This window comes from Taudactylus pleione, unplaced genomic scaffold, assembly GCF_031769625.1.
Source record: "Taudactylus pleione unplaced genomic scaffold, aTauple2 ptg000341l, whole genome shotgun sequence".
In the NCBI taxonomy this organism is placed as follows: domain Eukaryota; kingdom Metazoa; phylum Chordata; class Amphibia; order Anura; family Myobatrachidae; genus Taudactylus; species Taudactylus pleione.
Window position 1 is genome coordinate 2,917,524 of NW_028284742.1, and position 21,726 is coordinate 2,939,249.

A 21,726-nucleotide genomic window follows, 5' to 3' on the forward strand; every position below is an offset into this window, starting at 1 on the left:
TCGGGCGGATCGTCCCGATAATTGCAGCGTGTATGGCCAGCATAAGACACTTTTTCATAGCCATCTATCCCTAAAAAAAAAATAAAAAAAAATAAAATATATATAACTAAATATAATGATCCACTCTGTCTGGCACTCCAAATAAGAAATACGCAACATGCCCGGCGCCCTTCCTGGGTAATAATGATATCAAATGAATGGATGGCATTCGTAGCTTTCATAACAATGAAAATAAAACGCTAAGACCAGCGTTTAATCCGTCAACGTTTCGAAGTATTAACTCCTTTATCAAGACTTTATAAAGGAGTTAATACTTCGAAACGTTGACGGATTAAACGCTGGTCTTAGCGTTTTATTTTCATTGTTATGAAAGCTACGAGTGCCATCCAATCATTTGTTTGAGATATATATATACACACACACTACATATATACATACACTCGAGTGTAAGTCGACCCGAATATAAGCTGAGGTACCTAATTTTACCACAAAAAACTGGTCAAACTTATTGACTCCAGTATGAGCCTAGGGCAGGAAATGCAGCAGCCACTGGTAGTAATATCCCCCCCCCTGGTACTGCCTCCAGTAGTAACATCCCCCCCCCCCTGGTACTGCCCCCAGTAGTAATATCGCCCCCCTTGTACTGCCCCCAGTAGAAAATAGTGTTACATTTTGACACTCGTATTAACCTACCAGTATGTTTTTTGGATTGTGTGAGTTTACACGAACGGCCGGAAGAAATGAATACAAACCCCACACCGATGAGCAATGTTAAACTGGTGCACGAAGGGCCCACTGGGTGAATGCAGTAGTAGGGGCCCATGCCAGCCCCCAGTCTGAGATCCTTCTCTCCCAAGTAATTGATCCTCTAATTGAGTAACCATGCATTATTCAATGCTTAGTCTGGAACCTCACTCACAAGGGAGATGGAAGGGCCCTCCAGCAGTGGGGTCCACTGGGTGTTTTCCCTCTCCCCTGTGGGCCACTCTGACTCTGCAGATAAGGCCCGGGTTGGAATAAAATTCATGAAAACCGTGCTATGAGGCAGCAAGGCTATCCACTTGTAGAGCAATTTATTACTGAGGGCAGTAGGCAGCCACTTACTACAGTTGACTAGTGGCATAGGTGTAACTACCATTGGTGTAAGGGGTGCACCTGCTATGGGGCCCATAGTTTAGGGAGCCCATCTTCCTTGTCAAAGTTACATGTGTTTATATAAATTTTTCACCATTGGGTGGTACATATGGGCCCACACAAATTTTTGCTATGGGGCCTTCAAATATCTAGTTATGCCCCTGACTAGTGACCTAAACTTGTTACTTTTTCTAATCTGATTTCTCAATCTACATTCTTTTAACAGAAATTCTCTCTGAAGAAACTTTTCAAGAAGCTCTGAGAGAAGGTGTCCAAGGAACTCAAGTGGACGGGTGGTCACCAGAGTGGATCTTGCGATACTCTGTAATTGTTAAAACACGAGGGATCATAAAATCGAAAGGTTACATTGTACAGGCTAAGAGGAAAGCTCCCCATTAATGACCCAGAACTTCTACACAAACCAGACATGTTTTATCAGAAACACAGTTGTATTTGTGCGTGACTCGCTACCCCTGTGGCTAGAACAATGTTTACACACTGGAATCTATGCATGGATGAAGAAGAGATACAGATCTAAGCAATCAGCGCTTGTCTGAGGGACCACTGTGTTGCTATTTAGATTAATAGGTACCTCTGTTTAATGTTTTAAGTTTAAGAATGGCAGTCTCTTCCTTGTTCTGGGTGTTACATGTTGCTTGTTTATACTGTAACATCTTATGTGACGCATCTCTTAAGTGAAGTGATTAGTAGTTGCCTAACAAAAGTGTCCTATCGTAGATTTAAATCATGGTGTCTGGAATTTTAAAAGACTGTTTACTGTATCTTTGTTACAGAATGGGTTAAATCGTTAAATTTCATCCTGGGAATTTGTGGATTTTTTTTTTTTTTTTTTTACAAATACAATGAATTAAGCCAACATTTTGGTAAGTAATACCAAAATGATTGTTAAAAATTGTGTTAATTTTATATATCTTTTTATAGAAGTAGCTCCATTATGCACATACGATACCCCCCCCAGTCATAGCGTAAGTGGGCTGGCACTTTCTACTGGGTTTTCTGGGGATGGGGTCTTTGTGGCAGTACAATCCAGCCCTTGTTTTTAAGTTTCCAGTCAAATGTTGGTTCAGTGTAAACAAATTTTACATTTTATAGATAATGTTAGAAGACATACAGTAAATACTGCTTTTATATACAATGTAATCATTGTACTCTAAAGGTTAGTCAGGATTTATTGTATTGTGCTTATCTCTGTTCACAATTTAATATTAAGACTGGGAAGTGAAAACAAGTCTTCCACTATTTTATAAATGGCTTTTAATTTTTACGGCTTTGTTTTTCACTTTATTCCCATTACAGCCTATACTTGCTGGGAATAATTACTACGATGTCACTGGCGTGTGGTTTTAAAGCCAGCTTCATGTCAAAGAAATCTTGTTGTCCTTTTTTTTTTTTCTTTTTTTTTTTTTTTGCTAGATGACCACTGTCTGCTTGTGTGTGTGGTTATAGGGCCACCTCCATGTGCTCTGATCACTCAGCCACTCCCAGTGCTTAATTTGAAAATGGATCCTGTTTGGTATCCCAGGGCTTGGTGTAGACAGGAACTTTTCTTGCCCTCTGTATGTCTTTATTTCAAATAATGTTCTATGTTCCCATAACAATTCCTCAAGGACATGTGAGTGTGTATTTATGGGGTGTGGTATACTAGGACGTCGAGTTTGTCAACATACTTAGGGGTCTATTTACTGAGCAGTGTTAGGAGACAGAGTGAAAAGTGATAAAGTGCCAGCCAATCAGCTCCTAACTGTCATTTTTCAAACACCGCCTGTGAGATGACAGTTGGGAGCTGATTGGCTGGCACCTTATCACTTTTCACTCTGTCTCCTAACACTGCTTAGTAAATAGACCCCTTAGCATGACCACATTCATCATGTGGTCACTGCTCAAATGGCGGTGGCTTCCGAGTCACTGCAGTCGCATGAATTCCAGCTAAGTCATGTGACCTAGCTGCGTTCCAGTGAGTATCTGCCCCCTAGTGCCAATCCATAACCCCACCTTGTTGACTTTCCCTAACCTCTTCCACCTAATCCACCCGTAGCCTGCAGTGTCTTCCTCCCTCTTTCCCTGCCTGTATAATTAATATAGAACCACAAATGACCCATACAAAAAAATCGATCTAAACAAGCTTAGCATTAAACCTTGTTTTATTAAACGTTCTTTTGGAAGAAACAAAGTCAAGAAAATAAGCTGCTGTAATCTTTGAGTGAAAGCTGAACTGATAAATGCGTTTGGCTGTTGATTGCGAAGACTGGAACTCGCAATTCAAACTGATGATTATATTCCACTTAGGGGAGATTTACTTGACATGGGCTAATTTAGCCTCTGCAGACAGAACAATGAGGTAGGAATGGTTATATCGCAAAATGCTACAGAGATATGGGACTCTGGATGATCTATGCCAGTTATTTAGCATAATGGATCCGGCACTGCATTGTTTGTTACAATGTCACTGTTTTAAAGTTTAAATGGGCTGGATAGTAATGTTAATAGCGCTGATTCATGCTGTAAATAAACAATGGGTTTGGTAGTCATGCGCCACTAAGAATTTTAAGATTTGTAAATTTTTTTTTTTATTCTGAAAATATTATGAATGTGTATGTATAATATATACATGTCCTGCCGTTTAACATTACGTGGTAGAATATAACAAGAGTTGGAGACTCTTGATGGATTCTTTGTAAAGCATTTTGAAGTGGACCTACGGTATGTCAATGATTACATTTTCCCATGCCATAATCTCCTTGTTTATAGTTCTTCTTCTGTGTTCCGGAAATTATTTTCATTTTACAGCAAACCTATCTTTCTTAATATAATAATAGGGCACTTGTGAGTGCTGCTTTGGCGATTGAAATAAAACTGTAATTTATACCCATTCCCTTTAAATGCCTAAACTGACTAATTGGATTATTTATCCATGCTTAAAGGACACCATTGCCATCTTATCAGGGTGATCTGGTCCACTTCAAACAAAAATGCATTTTATTTATTTTTATTTTAAATTGTATATTTAATTGCTTAAGGGTAAGTTAGCATTTAATACCAATTTGTTTCTTTACAGCTGTATATATTTACACAATTGTACTGCATATAATATTTGCTTGATCGTGCGAGTTCTTTAAGTTTGAAGCTAGCCATACGCAATTACATGACTGTAAGGACTTGTATACATGCGTGTTTGTCCTGTACCCATTCTCTGCTGCCTTCACTGGTTGGTGAATTCAGCTGAACGAGCACTTCAAATAACGTTCAGTGAACCATATTAATACAATGCTAACCGTACACACACGAGAGTTAAGTTTGATCTCTGGACAGACTATGGCCCTAATTCAGAGCCGGACGCTCTGACCAGAGCGCTCGCTCTGAATCAGGGCCCACCTCCATTAATATGGAGCGTCCTCCCGGACGCTCGTATAGCTGTGGGTCACCACCCACAGCATATACGAGCGTACAGGATGATGGTCGCGATGGTCTTGACCATCGCCACTGCGAGCAACAGCCTGCGGTTGAGGTTTTCAACCGCAAGGCCAGGAGTGATTTTGGCTCTATCAGAGCCAAAATCACTCCCACTGACATCACTAGTGATGTCAGTGGGGCCGGCTTCAGACGGTAGGCGTTCCCTTGGGAACGCCTCCGTCTGGCAGGCACGCCCGCCAAAGGGGGCATGCTGTCAGTCAACATCGACAGCACGCCCCCTTTGATGAGACACTCAGAGCGAAGGAAAGTCCTTCGCTCTGCGCGTCTCGCGCATGACTGAGCTCCCTCCGTTGTGCACATGCGCTGTGCAGACCATCGACCCACTTGCGAGCGGACAGCCGCTCGCGAGTGGGTCTGAATGAGGGCCTATATCAGCTTGTACTGTTGTCAGGTCACTATGATCCATCCAGAATTTAATCTGTATCTGAACACATGTACTGGTCACTTATTCTAAATACGGTCCTGCAAGTCATATTTAAAATACCATTAAAGTGGGCTGGGAGTACCATAGGCGCATATAAGTGGACCTTTTAATTGCACAAATGATTGGTTGGTGAAATAACATTACATACTTGCTATTGCTGGCCTGTCTGCTAACTGCTGCCTCATAATTACCCAGGCATCCATAAACCATAATGGTGGCTAGATAAACAATACAATCTTTGCTAGTATATTGTTTGGTTATCCTGTAGAACATTAATTTAGAATTGCTAGGGAAATGATCCCTTCTGAAAATAATATTTTCAATATTTATGTTCTGTAACCTTTTTTCTTTTTTATATATATTTTCTGTTTAAAATCTACATCTCCCAGAATTAAGTGTGATAAAGAACACTGCAGTTTCATCTACAATTGGAGGCTTGCCCCAGGATGTGTGGATACTGCAAATACAAGGTCAAGACTTGAGTTCTATCACACAGTGTAAACTTCAATATTTGTAAATGTTCTGAATACACTTGTTTAACTTTCATGTTTTGTGACCCTATTATAAATACCATGATGGTCTTAGGAATAAGCAGTATGACATTCCTTGTTTAAAAAAAAAAAATAAGACAGCATTTCTACATTTCTGGTAAATTATCTATTATAGTTTTGTTTCTTCTCTTTGTTTTGCGGGTTTTGTCTCTAATAGGCAGACAAAATGCATGTTAGCTGTCACCTCTGTACAAGTTAGATGTGTCCTATAGATCACAGAATAGAGTATATGTTGACTGGATATACAGAATTCTGTTATTGCACTAATTGCTGTTTTGTTTTATATTTGTGGTAGGAATGTTGTAATTCCTTTTTTCTTTTCCTTCCTGTTACATAATAAATTCATGTTGGAACATACATCTTTGTGGACTTGCCAATATTCTTTTAAAGTGTATCTTCACCTACACAATATTGCCTAAACTGTTTTTAAACCAACTATATAAGGAAATACATACACATTATTTCATAGTAACGTGTTATGTATGTTTCCAATAAATAATTTAATATTTTACCAAAGCAAATTACTAGCATGTGGAGACAATAATCCCAGCTAATGTCTATATATTTCTTTTTAGTCCAGTCTATCTGAGCATGTGACAGGACTGTACATTGTCCTTGGTCATTTACTAATTTTCATACAGGATTAGATTCTGGTAAACTCTAGATCTGCTGCCCTCTCTTTCAAGGTATTACATTTGTGAATGTTAAGCCTGGTACACACTATACGATTTTTCGGACGATATGCCCGATTCCGACGGATCGGAACGACGTATCGTCCAAGTCGTGTAGTGTGTGTACCCACTATGTCGGCTGTTAGGCGCTGTCGTGGGGTCGTCAGCCGCATAGTCAGGTCGTCCCTACGTGCAGCTCAACCTGACGATGCAATTGACTACCCCATGCAGCGGGATGCGGCAGGGGCCCACATGTCGGGCACTGGATCATGTAGTGTATACCGGCCGCCCGATATGTCAGCCCGTCGGCGAGGGGGGTGGGTCGGCAGTCTCATCACTGTATAGTGTGTACCCAGTTTTAGATGTCATGAGTTTTACTATATGAAAGTAAATTAAAAAATTAGTTGTCCATTCCTCTCGCATGGTAAAGTCTCCCAATGGTACCGCCTACTAATGCATATGGGGTACACTAAGAAAATTGGATCACCAAAAAAAACCTGACCAGAGCCAGGTCGGAGTAAATCTTGTATAGAATAAATCTTGATTATCTCAACCGTCAACCTTTGAGACCTAAAAGCTTCCCAATAAGGTCTAAAGAACATCTATTGAGCAGGTTTTGTCTGGTATTGTAATGGTCCCCAAATTCTATCAAGTCTTTATGTATTGCAATTCCTTACAGAGTCGGGGTTTATTTATATAGAAGACAATAGATGATTAAAATGGTGGTGATTTTGTATGCAAGATCCTGAACACTCCAGTACCAGTGAGTTATTAAACTAAAAATTACCATCTAATTTTTAGGTTCAAAATAAAAGTTCACAATCAATTCGGTGAAGCCAAGTTTACAAACGTATAAAATTTGATACTTTTACATGTAAAATTGTAATTCAATATTTCACAGTATCATCCAATATAGAAATAGTATAGACTAGAGCAGTGTTGGCTAACCTTGACACTCCAGCTGTTGTGGAACTACATAACCCAGCATGCACTGCTACAGTTTTGCTGTTAGGGCATGCTAAAACTGTGGCAGGGCATGCTGGGATATATAGTTCCACAACAGCTGGAGTGTCAAGGTTAGCCAACACTGGACTAGAGGTTCCCAAAAGCGGTCCTCAAGGTTCCCCAACAGTTCAGGGTTTTAGAGATATGTCAAAACAGAAACCCTCAATAATGGTGCTGTAAAAAAATTTATAAAAAGTATCGCAGATGTGAAGGAGGTTGTCAATCCTCCTAATTGTATCCCAAGGATACTAAACAGAGAAATGGAATCGTACACAGCGCTGAACCATACAAATTAGTAACAATGCATATGGTATCTACTGAAAAATGTAATATAGCACATGTAAGAAATGAACAAAGAGTTTTTTACATCACAAGTTCTGAATAATGTATATAGAGATTAAGTGCAAGCCGCAATGAATAAAACAAATGACCTTTGTAATTGTAAAGCCAGCATGGGAAATCAGTCCTTATAAGCTGGAGTCCAGTAACTGTGCCCTCCGTTAGGGAGGTCACCTATAAAGCTTATCTGTTAAAAGGACGCAATCCCAATAGATGATTAATGCTGGTGGATGACAGATTTGATGTTTTGCCAGAACAATAAGGAGCTGAGAATGGTAGGGATAATTGCTCTTTGAGAGCCCTCACCGTGTGACGTGAGTCCTAAGCGGGTGAGAGGCCGAAGGACTCCAATCCTGCAAATTACATGCTGTGGCTGTATCTGTGTATGACAGCACCAACAGTGTATCCAGTGGAGATGAGTAGCGGCTCACAGCGTGTGCTCCGGACGTGGCTGACAGTGTTGCAATCCAATGTTAGGTCAAATGGGGCAGGTGATGTAGCCGATGTACAGAGACCCAAGCGGCTGAGACGATGGGTGTGATCACTCCAGTGATGTTCATACACAAAGCGGCAGTGCCTGACACGTTTCCCCATGACTCCTCCCACGGCTTCGTCAGAGGCATGTTTTATTCATTGCTATTTTTTATTGAGCTATATTAAATTTTTCAGTAGATGACATTTGCATTGTAATTTGTTTAGAGATATCCATGGTTGAGCACAGGTGACTTAATTAGTACCTCAGTGAAGATAGAATATTCAGCACTAAGCCTTTCTATCACTTATATTGCTTACTAGCTAGGATATATGCCCTAATCCTAGGTTTATAATCATAAAGTGAATCTCAACAGACTGGTGAATCAAGTACAGAATGTTTTTCTTTGATAATGAAAATTAAACATACAATGCATAAAAGACATGTATTCATACGCCAAAAATATACTTAGAGTGATACATGCATGAACAATATTAAAATGTCGCCTTTATATAGGGGTGCTTTCTGGCATATCCCGACAATGTGTCAATAGTTTATGTGAGCGCACTTCATTGGCTGTATTGAGACCCTTATAGAGTATAGGGGTTCAATGCTGGCGTGTGAGGGAGAGAATGGCTTCGTCCCGCATTCTCTTTCAATTGATGCAGTTCAGTTGTAGGGGATCGTGTTTGAGTCAATGGTTTGTTGTGGGATACTGTTGGTTGCCGGGGTCTCATGCTCAGGATGGAGGAGAACCACTAGGACTGGGGTGCAGGATCTCCAGACGGGTTGTGTAGGCTGTGGAAGGAGTGAGTGATATGTCTATTTAAAGACCGTACCCTGCACTCCGATTGTAAAGCCTTACAGACCCCTGTCTTGGGAGGGGAACCGCTGGATGTGACCGTCCCCGATCTCAGCCCGCTTACCCCTCAGTTATGGAGACTTACCTGTCTTCTTGTCACTGTGTGACCGGATCCCTCCTCCTCCCGTGCTCAGAGTCCTCTGTGGCGGATGCGGGTGCCCGTCTTCGTCGTCCTGGTGCTCTGTTACTTCCTGGTTCCTAGGTCACGTGTGACTCGCCGGTCATGTGGTGCGGGTCTCCGTATTAAGTGTCTCTGTGCTGGGATTAACGGGGATAGGATCAAATCAACAAAAAAACGGAAATTTACTAAGCTCCCGTGTTGGTCTGGATCGTGTTGTCTGATGGTGTATTTGATCGATCCTGTCCTTGTGAAAGCCCAGAGTTTACTGCCCGAGTGTCCCTTCCGAACAAGCAGCCTGCACGTATCTGTGAAATATGTGTAGGCTGCTTGTGTTACTGTAATGTAATGTGTAATTTTTTTTATAAATGACATGGGGTCCCCCCCCCAAAGGCATAACCAGCCCCGGGCTGCTCAGCCAGTCCTGGTTCCAAAAAACAAGGGGGGAAAAACGAGTAGAGTTCCCCCATATTTTAGGAACCAGCACCTGGCTGCTAGCCAGTCCTGGTTTTAAAAATAGGGGGGAGGGAATTGTGTAGGGGTCCCCCTATATTTAAAACCAGCACTGGACCAAAACCGACCGGGGTGTAATGCCACAGCCAGGGGACCCTATCACGGGGCTCACCGGCCAAAGCATCACCCCAAGCCGAGGATCTCAGGGGAGGTGGGGTCCCCCCTCTCCCGAACACCCCAGGCTTAGCGTAATAATGGTGTAAAGATACTGAAACTATTGTATTTTACAGTGGAACTACTGGTGCCGGCATGCCTGCCCTCAGGCACTTGTGGAACTAAAGTGCCAGCAGGCAGCCGGCACCCATACCCCCACTGTAAAATAAATAGTTTAAAAATAAACAACACACACACCGTCTAAAGTACAACTATCTACCCCACTCACACATACTTACCTGCTGCCAGCTGTTCTGTCCTGTCCTTTTCTTCAGTAGAATTCCAATGGGGTTACCTGGAAAAAAAAAATCTGATACTCGCCTCTATCCTCCACAGTACTATGCAAAACAAAAAGCTAATACCCATTCCAAGATGGACAAGTATAGGTATGTGAAGGGGTGCACATAACGATAAGAGAAGCGGGACGCTGCTCTCCACTACGACCTGTGTACAGTATTGCTCACTTCATATGGACATCAGTGTCTCAACAGCTTTGGAGCACAAGTAGATACTGCTCCTGAAGAGTGACATATACTATTAATACGACATCAGCATCTGCAGAACATGCAATCCATTGCGATATAACTATTGAATAACATACATTGTGTAGACCTTGCATTAGAACACATTGTATGCATGATATACTGTCCACAGAGACCCTGTATAAATAGATCTTGATTTACGATAAACACAGAAATAAAGTAATATTGACCTCAACTAGTTTGTATATTGTTCAATGGTAGGTGCAAGCATAGAGGGAGCAGAATATAGGTGGAGTAATCTACATTTTCATAACACGGGCTCACGATGGGGAGAGCGCAGTTAGTAGCAAAACCTTTTTTTTCTTAGGAACCAGGACTGGCTGCGTAGCCCAGGGCTGGTTATGCGTTTTGGGGTTGGGGGGGACCCTACATCTTTTTTTTTTTTTTTTTTAAATAACCATTTACACATGGTTTCCATGCTGAAACATACACAAATCTCACTGAGCTGTGTATGTTTCAGGGAAACTCGCAGCTCAGGAGGTGGTCTATTTAAAACTTTTATTGACTCCCTGATTTGGCTACAAAAACGGCTGAATAGAACAAAACGAATAATGGTAAATTCCTGTATTATGCTGAAGTGACTGAAAAATACTTCCGATTTGAGTCGATGGTGTATTCATTTATATTGAAAAAAAAGTCCAATTTTGCAGGATTAACATGGTCGAATTCACCCCCCTAAATGAAAAAAAAAAAAAAAAACCCAGATTTTAACAATAGTAAATTCCTGTGTTGGTAAAAAATGATATATACACCTGAGATTGCAATCTCAGACCAACATGAATCTTAGTAAATTTATGTATGTCCTGTCCTTTAGCGCCAGCATTGTAACCTATTAGTAGAGTGGAGCTGCCAATCAAAAAGAAAGTGCCAAATATCCAAAATAAATGCTATAAAAAATATTGGAAAGAAATTATATAGCAATCATATGACCTGCGCTCCTAAATAACCAAATTTCAATAATCGATCTGGGACCTGGAAGTCAGGATGGTATCTGGAGCTGTAGTCTCACAAGTCCAGTCACAATGTACCCAGAAAAATAGATATTGTGTCCGTGTTGTCCGCGCTCCCAGTCAGCCTCCTGGGTCTCCGTATCACCAACGCGTTTCGACCCCCTTCTGGGGTCTTTTTCAAGGTAAGTTCGAATGGCGGCTGACTGGGATCGTAGACAACACTGATCGATGCTTGGGAGCTGAACCAGTGAAGTGACCGGGACTTTTTCTGATGTTTGACATCACATGCTCCTTAAAGAACTGCCCGTTGACAGTTCTTGCACTGATCCGGTAAACGTCACCTTTATTGCCTCCTTGGGGATTCCTATGTTTTTTATTGCTTCTACATGTTTTTATGTGCATATATCTGTGTTATTAAATTGTACTTCACTATATGTACACTATCTATTTTTCTGGGTACATTGTGACTGGACTTGTAAGACTACCTTCTCCAGATACCATCCTGACTTCCAGGTCCCAGATCGATTATTGAAATTTGGTTATTTAGGAGCACAAGTCATATGATTGCTATATAATTTCTTTCCTATATAATTTCCATTGTGGTGGAGGTGTGGGAACTACCTTCTATAGAGGTCACCGACTTGCTGCTTTTCTGTGCACACCCACTTGCTCTTTTATCTGTTATATAAAAAATATTGCTGCACGCTCAAAAACAATCATTTGGTCCCATAAAAATGTATGAAAAGTTTTAATACAATATTAACATTAATAAGTCCATTAAACATTCAACAAATCAGCATATTCTGTTACAAAATAATACAAAAGTATAAAAAAGTTCATCCAGTTGTATGTAAACAGTGTTTCACTTTGTAGCAAACTGTTGCAGTCAGAAAAATGTGACTGTTCAAACCAGTGGTTCCCAAACTGCGCCGTGACACCCTGAGGTGCCTCGTGACACTTGCAGGGGTGCCTCAGGTTGGTGGTCCAGCACCAATTCAAAATATTCATTGTCAATGATATATAAATATGTGGTCAAACAGAAACGCAAACCTGTCCACTGCTGCTACTTTAGAGCGCCGTGATTCAAAAAAGTTTTGGAACCACAGGTTTAAACAATAAAAAATATAAAAGGATCCAAAAAAGTCCCGGTATGATGGAACAAAGGATCGTCTATTATTAGTACAGCTTGATTTTTGTGTCCGGCTGTGAGGTGCAGTAATACAACAACAAAAAAAAAGAAGAGATTGCCTTGTATACAGGCTACTCACAGCCTCAATCCCTCTCCGTGTAAGAGCCCCTGGGGGTAAGTATTCTGGATCCGTAATACAGTATATACTGTATCGCGTGGGGACGTAGTTATGAAGTGTACAAATGGCAATGTCCCAAATAGATGTATTGCGCTCTCTGGTGCACCAGAGCGGTGGATGCTAGTAGCCACGATCTTCTCTTACTGACCAAGGGTGTCGCTCGATATCTCCCTCACTGTGTATGGTTAATCCCGGACCATATGTGCGGTGTTTTGGGAAGGCTGGTAATGTGTTGTCTCAACTGTATGCTGATGCAGTTCACCTCTCCTCCATGCTGTATACTGGTTATAAACTGCTCAACGCGTTTCCGTGTCTCTGAACATCTTCGTCAGGAGCATGTAATGCATAGGTATGAGGAGTTTCCTTTTATAGGAATCTACATCTCTGTGATCCTTATGTAGATTCCCATAAAAGGAAACACCTCATACCTATGCATTACATGCTCCTGACCAAGGTGTCCAGAGACAAGGAAACTCGTTGAGCAGTTTCAGGTCAAAGTCATTAGGACCCCAAACCAGAGGCGTCACTAGGGTTGGTGTCACCCAGTGCTGTAATGCACGGTGACACCCCCCTCCACAAAAAAAAAAAAAATATATATATATATATATACACGGACCAAGATACATATATATATATATTATATAATAAATTGAATATGGTCCGGCACTCAGAGATATGCACAACTGCACTTGCCTGGGTGCACAACCAGAGGGATACTGCATGAGGTGAAAAAACAGCAGGCACTCAACAGGACTGTACAACTGATAAATAATGTGACCAGACGGAGCCGGTATGTAAGTCAATGTTTCAGCAGCATAACTGCTTTTATCAAGACATGTCTTGATAAAAGCAGTTATGCTGCTGAAACATTGACTTACATACCGGCTCCGTCTGGTCACATTATTTATCAGTTGTACAGTCCTGTTGAGTGCCTGCTGTTTTTTCACCTCATAAGTGATGATAGATATATATATATATATATATATATCTATCATCACTTATCTACAAACAAGCAGTGGCACTTGGTGTGATTCAAATGAGAAAGACAACTGTATTGATTTACATCAAAAACATGACTTCTGACGTTTTGGGGCTAGGACGCCCCTTTGTCAAGGTGTAGAGGTGAAAGAAAAAAGATAAAATTAACAGCTTACCTTAATATAGATGTAGAAGCCCGCCATGAATGTGAAGAAACGGAAGCTAGTGGACGCGCTGGCTTGTCCTGCATGTCTCACTTGGATGACATCACTGAGCTGGCAGCGTCACGTTGCTAGGCAGCCAAGGACGCCATCCGGGTAACAGCGTGTATCCATAGCAAAGTGCACTGTGAATTAAGCCAAAATTACAAAGCAGTATAGTAAGAGAAGTTAGCAAAGAGAGGTTAAAAAAGAGAAGTAATCCCCCGCGCTCGCAAAGGCCGTATTATCCAAAATATAAGGACTGGTGTACTGAGGTTATACAGGACGTGTCTCAGATGAAAACATGGCAAACGTCCTTGTAGGTTATAAAAGTGCAAACCTCTGCTAATAAGCATTGTAATCAGTTAACTCATGCTTATTAGCAGAGGTTTGCACTTTTATAGCATAGATAATGTGGGCAGAGGCACAATGTGGAGAGGCAGCACACAGAGGAAAAAGGGACAGGGGCATTGATAGGTAGGGGGCAGAGGCACAGATGGGGAGAGGGGCAGTCACAGATATGGTAAGGGGGCATAGGCACAGATATGGGGATGGGCAGAGGCACAGACATGGGTAAGGAGCAAAAGCACATATATGGGGAAGGGGCAGAGTAAAGAGCAGAGCAACATATAGGAATGGGGCAGAGGCACATATATGGAGAGGGGGCAGAGGTAGGAATGGCAAAGAGGAGGACAGTGGGACAGACTTTACAGGTGAGAAGGGCTGAGGTACCTTAGGCTAAGTGCAATGTGTGCACGACGGCGCTGTCACTTTCTCTCACATAAGTTTCTTCTTTGTGCAGTGCACTGCATGCACACTATGCCCAGCCAATGGGAGCAGGAGAGGAGAGCTGGACAGCTGTACAGGGCGGCAGACAAAGTAAACTAGCAGGTTGCTGTAATGGGGGAACTGCATGTGAGAGGGGGCCCGATTCTTCAAACTTCCCCATGGGGCAGGTGCCGATGATCCTGGATCCGGAGGGGTCGCGGCCAGTGTTAACGGGGGCGGAGCCTGTGACTAGGAGGCGGAGCCTGCGACTAGGGGACGGAGCCTTGTATGAGCCCTGGCAAGCTGCTGTAGCAGGAAAAGAAGATTCCTGTCTACAGCAGCACAGCGATTAGTGGCCTCTTGGGCTGCGGACCCGCTCCATTGGTAATCCGGCGTGCGCCGTGCGGGCAGGAGTGTGTGGCTTTTGGTGTCACCCTCTTGGAGGGTGACACCCAGTGCGGCCCGCACCCCCCTTGTGACGCCACTGCCCCAAACAATGCATGTTGCCCAGGTCTCCTCATAGAATCACTAGTGAAATAAATAACTCCACCTTTGGATTTTTTTTTGAATGCACCTGCTGGATGGACTGAAAAACATGAAACGCACACATTTTTGGGAGCCTCTCGGACATTCTGGGAGAGTAGGGAAGTATGTGATAACGATAATTCAGGTAAAAAAGAAGACTCTCATGTTTGGGGCACTTAGCTTATTAGTAAAATTTTACATGTTTTAATTAGTCACTTTTTGGCTTTGTTACCGATATATGTATAAGGTAAGTATTGAATCATCCATATCAAAACCAGGATTGAGAAAGGGGAGGGAACAAAAATAGACAGTAGGTGAAATATAATGTGGTGCATGTAACAGAATAGACAAGTAAACGTTAATTTCATTGGCAATAAATCACATATTTGTCCTTAGTATAGGCAACTCCTGAATCTGCTACTACCCACCAAGGAAGCTGGGCATCCCCCTTACCACAAAGCAGCCCAATACAACGCTTATGATGCACTGATAACGCCCATATTCTTTATTAGTTTGTATGCCTTTATTCACCAGTTCTCTGTAATACAGGGTGGGCAGCAGTAAGGCTCCTAAACAGCATCAGCGTAGGACAGACTGAGGGGAACGCGGTATACGTTAGCGATTTATCTGCCCAGCCCTGCGTCATAATGTGACGTCATATGTTATGGCACTGTGTACAGCACACACCCTGCTCGCTGTCAGGATGTATTACCCGGTATTAATTTACATGTCAATAAAAATATCTATTAGACCTGATGAAGTAAAATTACACCGACTCCGCCGGGACTCGAACCCGGAACCTTTGAATCGCTTCCCCGCTAGAAGTCCAATGCGCTATCCATTGCGCCACGGAGCCACCTGTTGGTCTCGCGGCACACAGCATACATCAGTGAGAGGTTACTGTATACTGACGTCACTGGAATGCACGGGTATAAAAGCCGCGGAGATAGGAGCCACACGGCGCTCATGAGGCAGAGCAGCGAGAGCTCTGTGACTGAAACGCGCTGATACAGATGGGAAGATATCATAACGAGAGAGACGAATTTCGCAACAGTGGAGGAAGCGCGCATGCGCTCTGGCCGGTTCCTCCTGACCTGAATAATAAGTAGCCCATATGCGCCTCCACACGCATGCGTGTTTATTTATAAGCACTAGAACTGTGCGAGATTTAATTCTCTCTAAAGAGAGGACATTTTGGTTTTGCTTATGCCATGATTACCAATAATCATGTTCTTCAGAAAAATGTCTACACATTCCAGACCTCTCGAGCTATTGGCTCTCTAGTGACCAGCACAGACGGTGTTATTACCCTGAGTAGCCGCTAGAGGGCGTGTGGTGTGTACTTTGGATCTGTCTGATTATTTTGTATTCATCATATATAATAAATGTTGTATATAATAACCGAAGGGGAATCCTATGAATAACTCTCTGCAACAGTTGCACGTTGTACTTCTGATGCTGCTGCTTTCATATGTTTTTTTTTCATTTAGGTTTCTTTTTTTTTCATGTCATAATATCAGTCCTTTATTCATTCGCTATTCATCTAGTGTCCCCTATTTTTTTTTGGCTAGAGTACTTTGTCAGCAGATTACATGAAACCCTTATATTAGTTTACTCTTACATGCTGTATGTTACATGACTGTATGTTTGTTAGGGATAGAGTGCCAGTGGGCAGTGGTGATTACATTCTTTGGCTTTAGTTGCATGTTCCTTTCCTTATTTTGCAGAAGATTACAGGGGCCCACAAGAAGGATCTTTTCCCTGGGATCGTTAATGATTTACAGGAGCCCTGGTGAGGATATTGGAGTATAGGGTCACATACTTTTTCAATAGAGCTCCCTACAGAACACACGTGATTTAAAGTCAAAGTGACAGGGACAGTCTTGTGAAAACTGGTGGAATCGGTATGAGTTACCCTAATCCCGACAGCCAGGGCCGGATTAAGGCCCACATGGGCCTGGAGCTGAAAATGTTCAAGGGCCTATACTGAGAAGGGGAGGAGCTGTGATCGGTGCAGTGTGGGTGTGGTCAGAGTCACCTTGGTGTATACACCCCCTACACTATGAACACAATGTATTCCTAACTACATAGAAATAGATAAATTGCATTTTTTTTGCGGGGGGACGGGGACTAGAAAACCTATTTAAATACTTAAAATTTATGGCCAGTTAGGCACTTGGTAATCATGCTGTCATGTGGATGGGCCTATTTTTTTGTGGAGGCCTGGAGCTGTAGCTCCATCCGCCCCATTGTTAATCTGGCCTTGCCGACAGCGGAAGCCCGGCAGGGGTGGAGATCCCAAAGCTAGAAAGGTAAATATTAACCTATTTTTACCCCCTAACCCTGAACCCTCCTTTAGGGATGCCTAACCCTCCCCCCCAAGTGCCTAACCCTCCCCCCCCCCCGCCCCACGTGGCTGTCCGCGCCCCGGCTTACCTTCGATCTGTAAGCCAGGTGTCGGGCTCCCGGCGTAGGTCTGATGACAGGCGTCGGAATTCTGACGCCTGTCATTTGTACCTTGCCAGGATTAGATAATCGTGAAGCCGGCGGTCGGGATTTCGTCTGTCTGCTTCCCGACTGCTTCCCGAACTGGTGTATGGGGGAGCCCTGAGTGGCAGACAGGAATTTATTCTGGTTATATTGTTTTATGCTGTGTACAGTACATAGGCAGCTGGCAGCTGCACAGTACAATCTGTGGACGATGCTCAGAAACTGGACTTATTCGATTGTTTGCATACATCTCAGGGCCAGCAACAGAAATCTTGGGGCCCGTTACACTGATATCTCTGGGGGCCCCCCTCGACCCCTCCTCCACACATCCCTCCTGCATCTATATCTATCTAGTAGTTTACATGGTTATATATATATATATATATATATGTGTGACCCTGAGCCCTCTGAATCTCGGGGGCCCCACAGGACTTCGGTGCCCAGCATGGGTGTACTCCTTGTACCACTGTCGCCGGGCCTGTTCCCACTAGAAGCACGCTCTCCGCTAATCGTGCCCAGACTGGTAGTCCTGGGAGGAGAAAATACCTCCCCCTGGGACTGCCTGCCCTGTGTATGACTGGCAGGTAGCACTTCCAATGGGAAGTCACTGCCAGCGAGGGGTGGATTGAGTTGAAAAAGCAGCCCAGGAAATTTATAGAAGCAGCCCTAATGGGGGCAGGGTTTGTTTAGGGGGTGAGGTCTTTCAAGGTGGACGGGACTGCCTTCTCATAGGGTCTGATTCAGAGTTGGACACAGTTGCGGCCTTCCTTGCATCTTTTGTTGCAGTTGTGTCTGTGACTTTATGCAAGTGCCGCTAAAATTCCCTTCTCTGTTGTACATCTGTGCGTCCAAAGGTGCAAGAACTGAGACGCCCACTGTCAGAGTCTACAGAAGCTGCAATAATGCTCTGTGCGTCTTTAAATGCCACCATCAGTCGCACCGCTGAAAATTCACCAGCCCTATGCTAGATGCAGATCATCCGACTAAGTATGATCTCCAAAGTGAGCAATTCAGCATCTCTGTGTACGCAACCACTTTCATCGACATGTCACTCCTATAACACACCCATACTCTGTTACATCTGCGTCTGATTAGCCAACTCCCTGTAAATCGCCCAGGAATGCTCAACACATTTCTAATACACTACACCATTTGGTCCGTGCGCCTGAATCTGTACTGTGACTCTGTACAAACATCATTTGGACGCATGCGCAGTGCAACTCAGCTGCATGCGCAGACAAATGACATCGCACAAGAAAAAAATTAAACACTTTGGCCCCCACAAAAGCAAATTAACACATTGGCCCCTACAGAAAACAATAAAACACAGTGGCCCTGATGTCAGTAGGGCCGCCCACAGACGGCAGGCGTTCCTGCAGGAACGCCTCCGTTTGCCCAGCCACCCCCCCCGCCTACATTACGGGGCGAGCTGTCGATCAACATCGACAGCCACCCTGTTTGTTGCGGGCGCCGGAGCGAGTGCTTTTTGCGCTCGCTCCGGGGCTTGCGCACGCCCAGTGTGCACGCCGCACGTGCGCACTGGCCAACCATCGACCCACTTGCGAGCGGGTCTGAATCAGGCCCAGTGGCCCCTACAGAAAACAATAAAACACATTGGCACTCACAGGATAGAAAATAAAACATACATAATTGTCCCAGCCCCCCCACAGAAGACTGACCTGTCTGCAGTCCCAGCTCCCTGCCACTGAGAGCAATGTGTGTTCAGATGTTTAGCGGTGCTTGGGATGGCAACAGCACCAATACAGGAGCTGCAGGATACCCAATAAGCTGGGGAGGGAAATGGGGGGTATGGTGGGTAGTGTATGGTGTATGTTCCAAATGCAGTGGGGTTTAGTATGTTTAGTATATATCCCTGGGCTGGGGGGTGGGTTTGGGTATTTATGTCACTGGGGCCGGGGGATAGTTAAGGTCTATGGGGGCGGGTGGGCGTTTGTGGGTAGTGTTTGTCCCTGGGGCTGCAGGGGGGGGTGTGGGGATGTAGGTGGCAGGGTGGGAATTGTATGTACCTGGGCTGGGAGATTACTGTATGTTTTTGGGTGGGGAGTGTATGTCTCTGGGGCCAGGGGGTAAGGTGGGGAGTGTATGTCTCTGGGTGTGGGGATTAGGGTGGGGAGTGTGTCTCTGGAGTGAGGAGTAGTGTATGTCCCTGGGGCCAGGATAGGATGACAGATGGGGTGTGAACATTGCAGAAATGGTGTGACAGCTGTGGTGGGGACAGTGCTCAGATGGGGAGACAGCTGGGGTGGGGACGGTGCTGAGATGGCGAAGGAGCTGTGAAAGGGACGATGCTGAGATGGGGTGACAGCTGGGGTGGCTAAAGTGTTGAGATAGGGTACAGCTGGGGAGGGGACAGTGCTAAGATGGGGTGAGAGCTGGAGTGGGGACAGTGCTGAGATGAAGTGAGAACAGTGCTACCTACGCTATTACAGTAAGGAACACTCATTTCTGCTCGCACCTCCATGCGCTGCTGGCAGAAATACGCGCCACCTCACATGTAAAAGAATCAATTGTTACATTCGTCCCATACATTTTCTTTCTATTAATACTTTTCTAATATTGGCACTAGGTTGGTCAGAGAAGGTGTTCTAGTTGTATTGCTTTGCTTAGGGGCCCTGTCGCTGGAGTGGCCCACCTGACCAGCATCGCTATACAGACTGGTGGCAGCAGTGCCCTCACCAACCACTCACACCAATGTCACTGTGTGCCCTGTGCACAGACTGCTATGTATCCTATCCTGATCAAGTGAAGGCGAGCCCAAAGCACCTCTCCCCCCACCCCTTACCAGCCGTGTGCATGGTGCCACACCTGTCTCTTGCATTGATGATGTCAATAAATGTTGTTTTTGCTATTGCGCAGCTTTAACTTGGCAAATCAAGATGAAACAAAATGCAGGTTATTTGTATAGATGTGCGGTTCGGTTCTCCAGAAATCCAAATCCACCCGAATTTCGTGAACCTGGGTGAATCCGAGTCGCGGTTCTAATCTCCTGAGAAGATCCGGGTAAATCTGTGTCGCAGTTCTGATCTTTTTGTGGTACGGAATTTGGATTTTAAATCCCAATTTCGGGTTTTGGATTGCATAAATTATATGATTTTAGCTGTTTTTAAAACTGTTTATCTATTTTTTATTTACAAAAATCCAGATCCGAAACCAAAACACTTGAGGGTGGTTTGCAAAACCAAATCCAGATCCAAAACCTTTAAGGAGATACAGATCCAAAACCAAAACACGGGGTTCGGCGCACATCCCTAGTTATTTGTAGGGGTTTCCACTAGAAAATGATGCAGTTTTGCGCTAACTTGGTACAGACACACAAAGTTCTTATGAGTATAGATTAATATTTTTTTTCCCCCTAACTCTTCTTTTGCAGGGGATTGTACACTTTTAGTGATTACCTAGATTTAGTCATCACCTTACTGGAATATTAGAGCCCGGGTTCAGGCGTGCATGCAGGGGGGGTTTCCGAGTACCTGGAAACCGCCCTGGCCCAGTGTCTGTCAGGGAACACAGCTCTGTGTTACCCGGATGAGCGTGGAACGCTGAAGCCGTCGGGAGAAGATGCAGAAAGCTGCATCTTCTTCTGTATAACCCCTGAAAACAAGCATGAAACCCAAGGCAATGAGCATGAGATCCCTGGCAATGAGCATGTAAACCCATAGCATAAAACCCTTGGCAACGAGCATGAAACCCCTGACAACGAGCATGAAACCCCTGGCAACGAGCATGAGACCCTTGGCAACGAACATGAAACCCCTGACAACGAGCATGAAACCCCTGGCAACGAGCATGAGACCCTTGGCAACGAACATGAAACCCCTGGCAACGAGCATGAGACCCCTGGCAACAAGCAGGTAATTGAAAAGTAATTTGAAGCCTTACTATGGGGCATAAAATGGTGTTGGGGCATAACTGTATGTGGCATAATGTGTAATGGGCATTACAGTGTGTAGCATAATGTGTACTGGGCATTACTATAAGGAGGAAAAATTATAATGTAAACTGTCTATGGGGGGTGGAGGCGCATTTTTTAACTGAACGCCTAGAAACGGGCCTGCATTAGTATTAGCAAAATGCCATGGGGGGGAGGGCGCCAAAGACTGGCAGGTGGCGAGCAAAATGTTAAGTGCCCAGTTTCTCCATCTAAACATGACCTCTGTAGCTGCGGCTCTGAATCTGAGAACACAGCAGCTCTCACTGATGACCCCACAACA

General features: G+C 43.9%; 1 protein-coding gene, 1 long non-coding RNA gene and 1 other non-coding gene across 4 annotated transcripts in view; 1 reads left to right on the top strand and 2 right to left on the bottom strand.

The window, feature by feature from the left end:
• GCLM (glutamate-cysteine ligase modifier subunit) overlaps window positions 1-1,952 on the top strand; it is a 19,903-nt gene extending 17,951 nt beyond the window's left edge. Inside the window, exon 7 of the mRNA XM_088443971.1 lies at window positions 1,361-1,952. Coding sequence (XP_088300097.1) covers window positions 1,361-1,533 — 173 coding nt within the window. The 3' untranslated portion in view covers window positions 1,534-1,952. The remainder of the gene's footprint in view (window positions 1-1,360) is intronic.
• Window positions 1-16,005, bottom strand: part of LOC148508848 (uncharacterized) — a 23,571-nt gene extending 7,566 nt beyond the window's left edge. Inside the window, exons 1-2 of one of the 2 annotated variants that reach the window (XR_015869537.1) lie at window positions 15,757-16,005; window positions 13,688-13,857 (exon numbers count right to left, since the gene is read on the bottom strand). This is a non-coding gene — a long non-coding RNA (uncharacterized LOC148508848). Of the gene's footprint in view, window positions 1-13,687; window positions 13,858-14,443 lie in introns of both variants that reach the window. The other variant, XR_015869536.1, reaches the window with a different exon arrangement.
• Window positions 15,777-15,860, bottom strand: TRNAR-UCU (transfer RNA arginine (anticodon UCU)). The gene is given in 2 exon segments: window positions 15,777-15,812; window positions 15,824-15,860. It is a non-coding gene; the product is annotated as a tRNA-Arg (tRNA).
• Window positions 16,006-21,726: the final 5,721 nt, after the last annotated feature.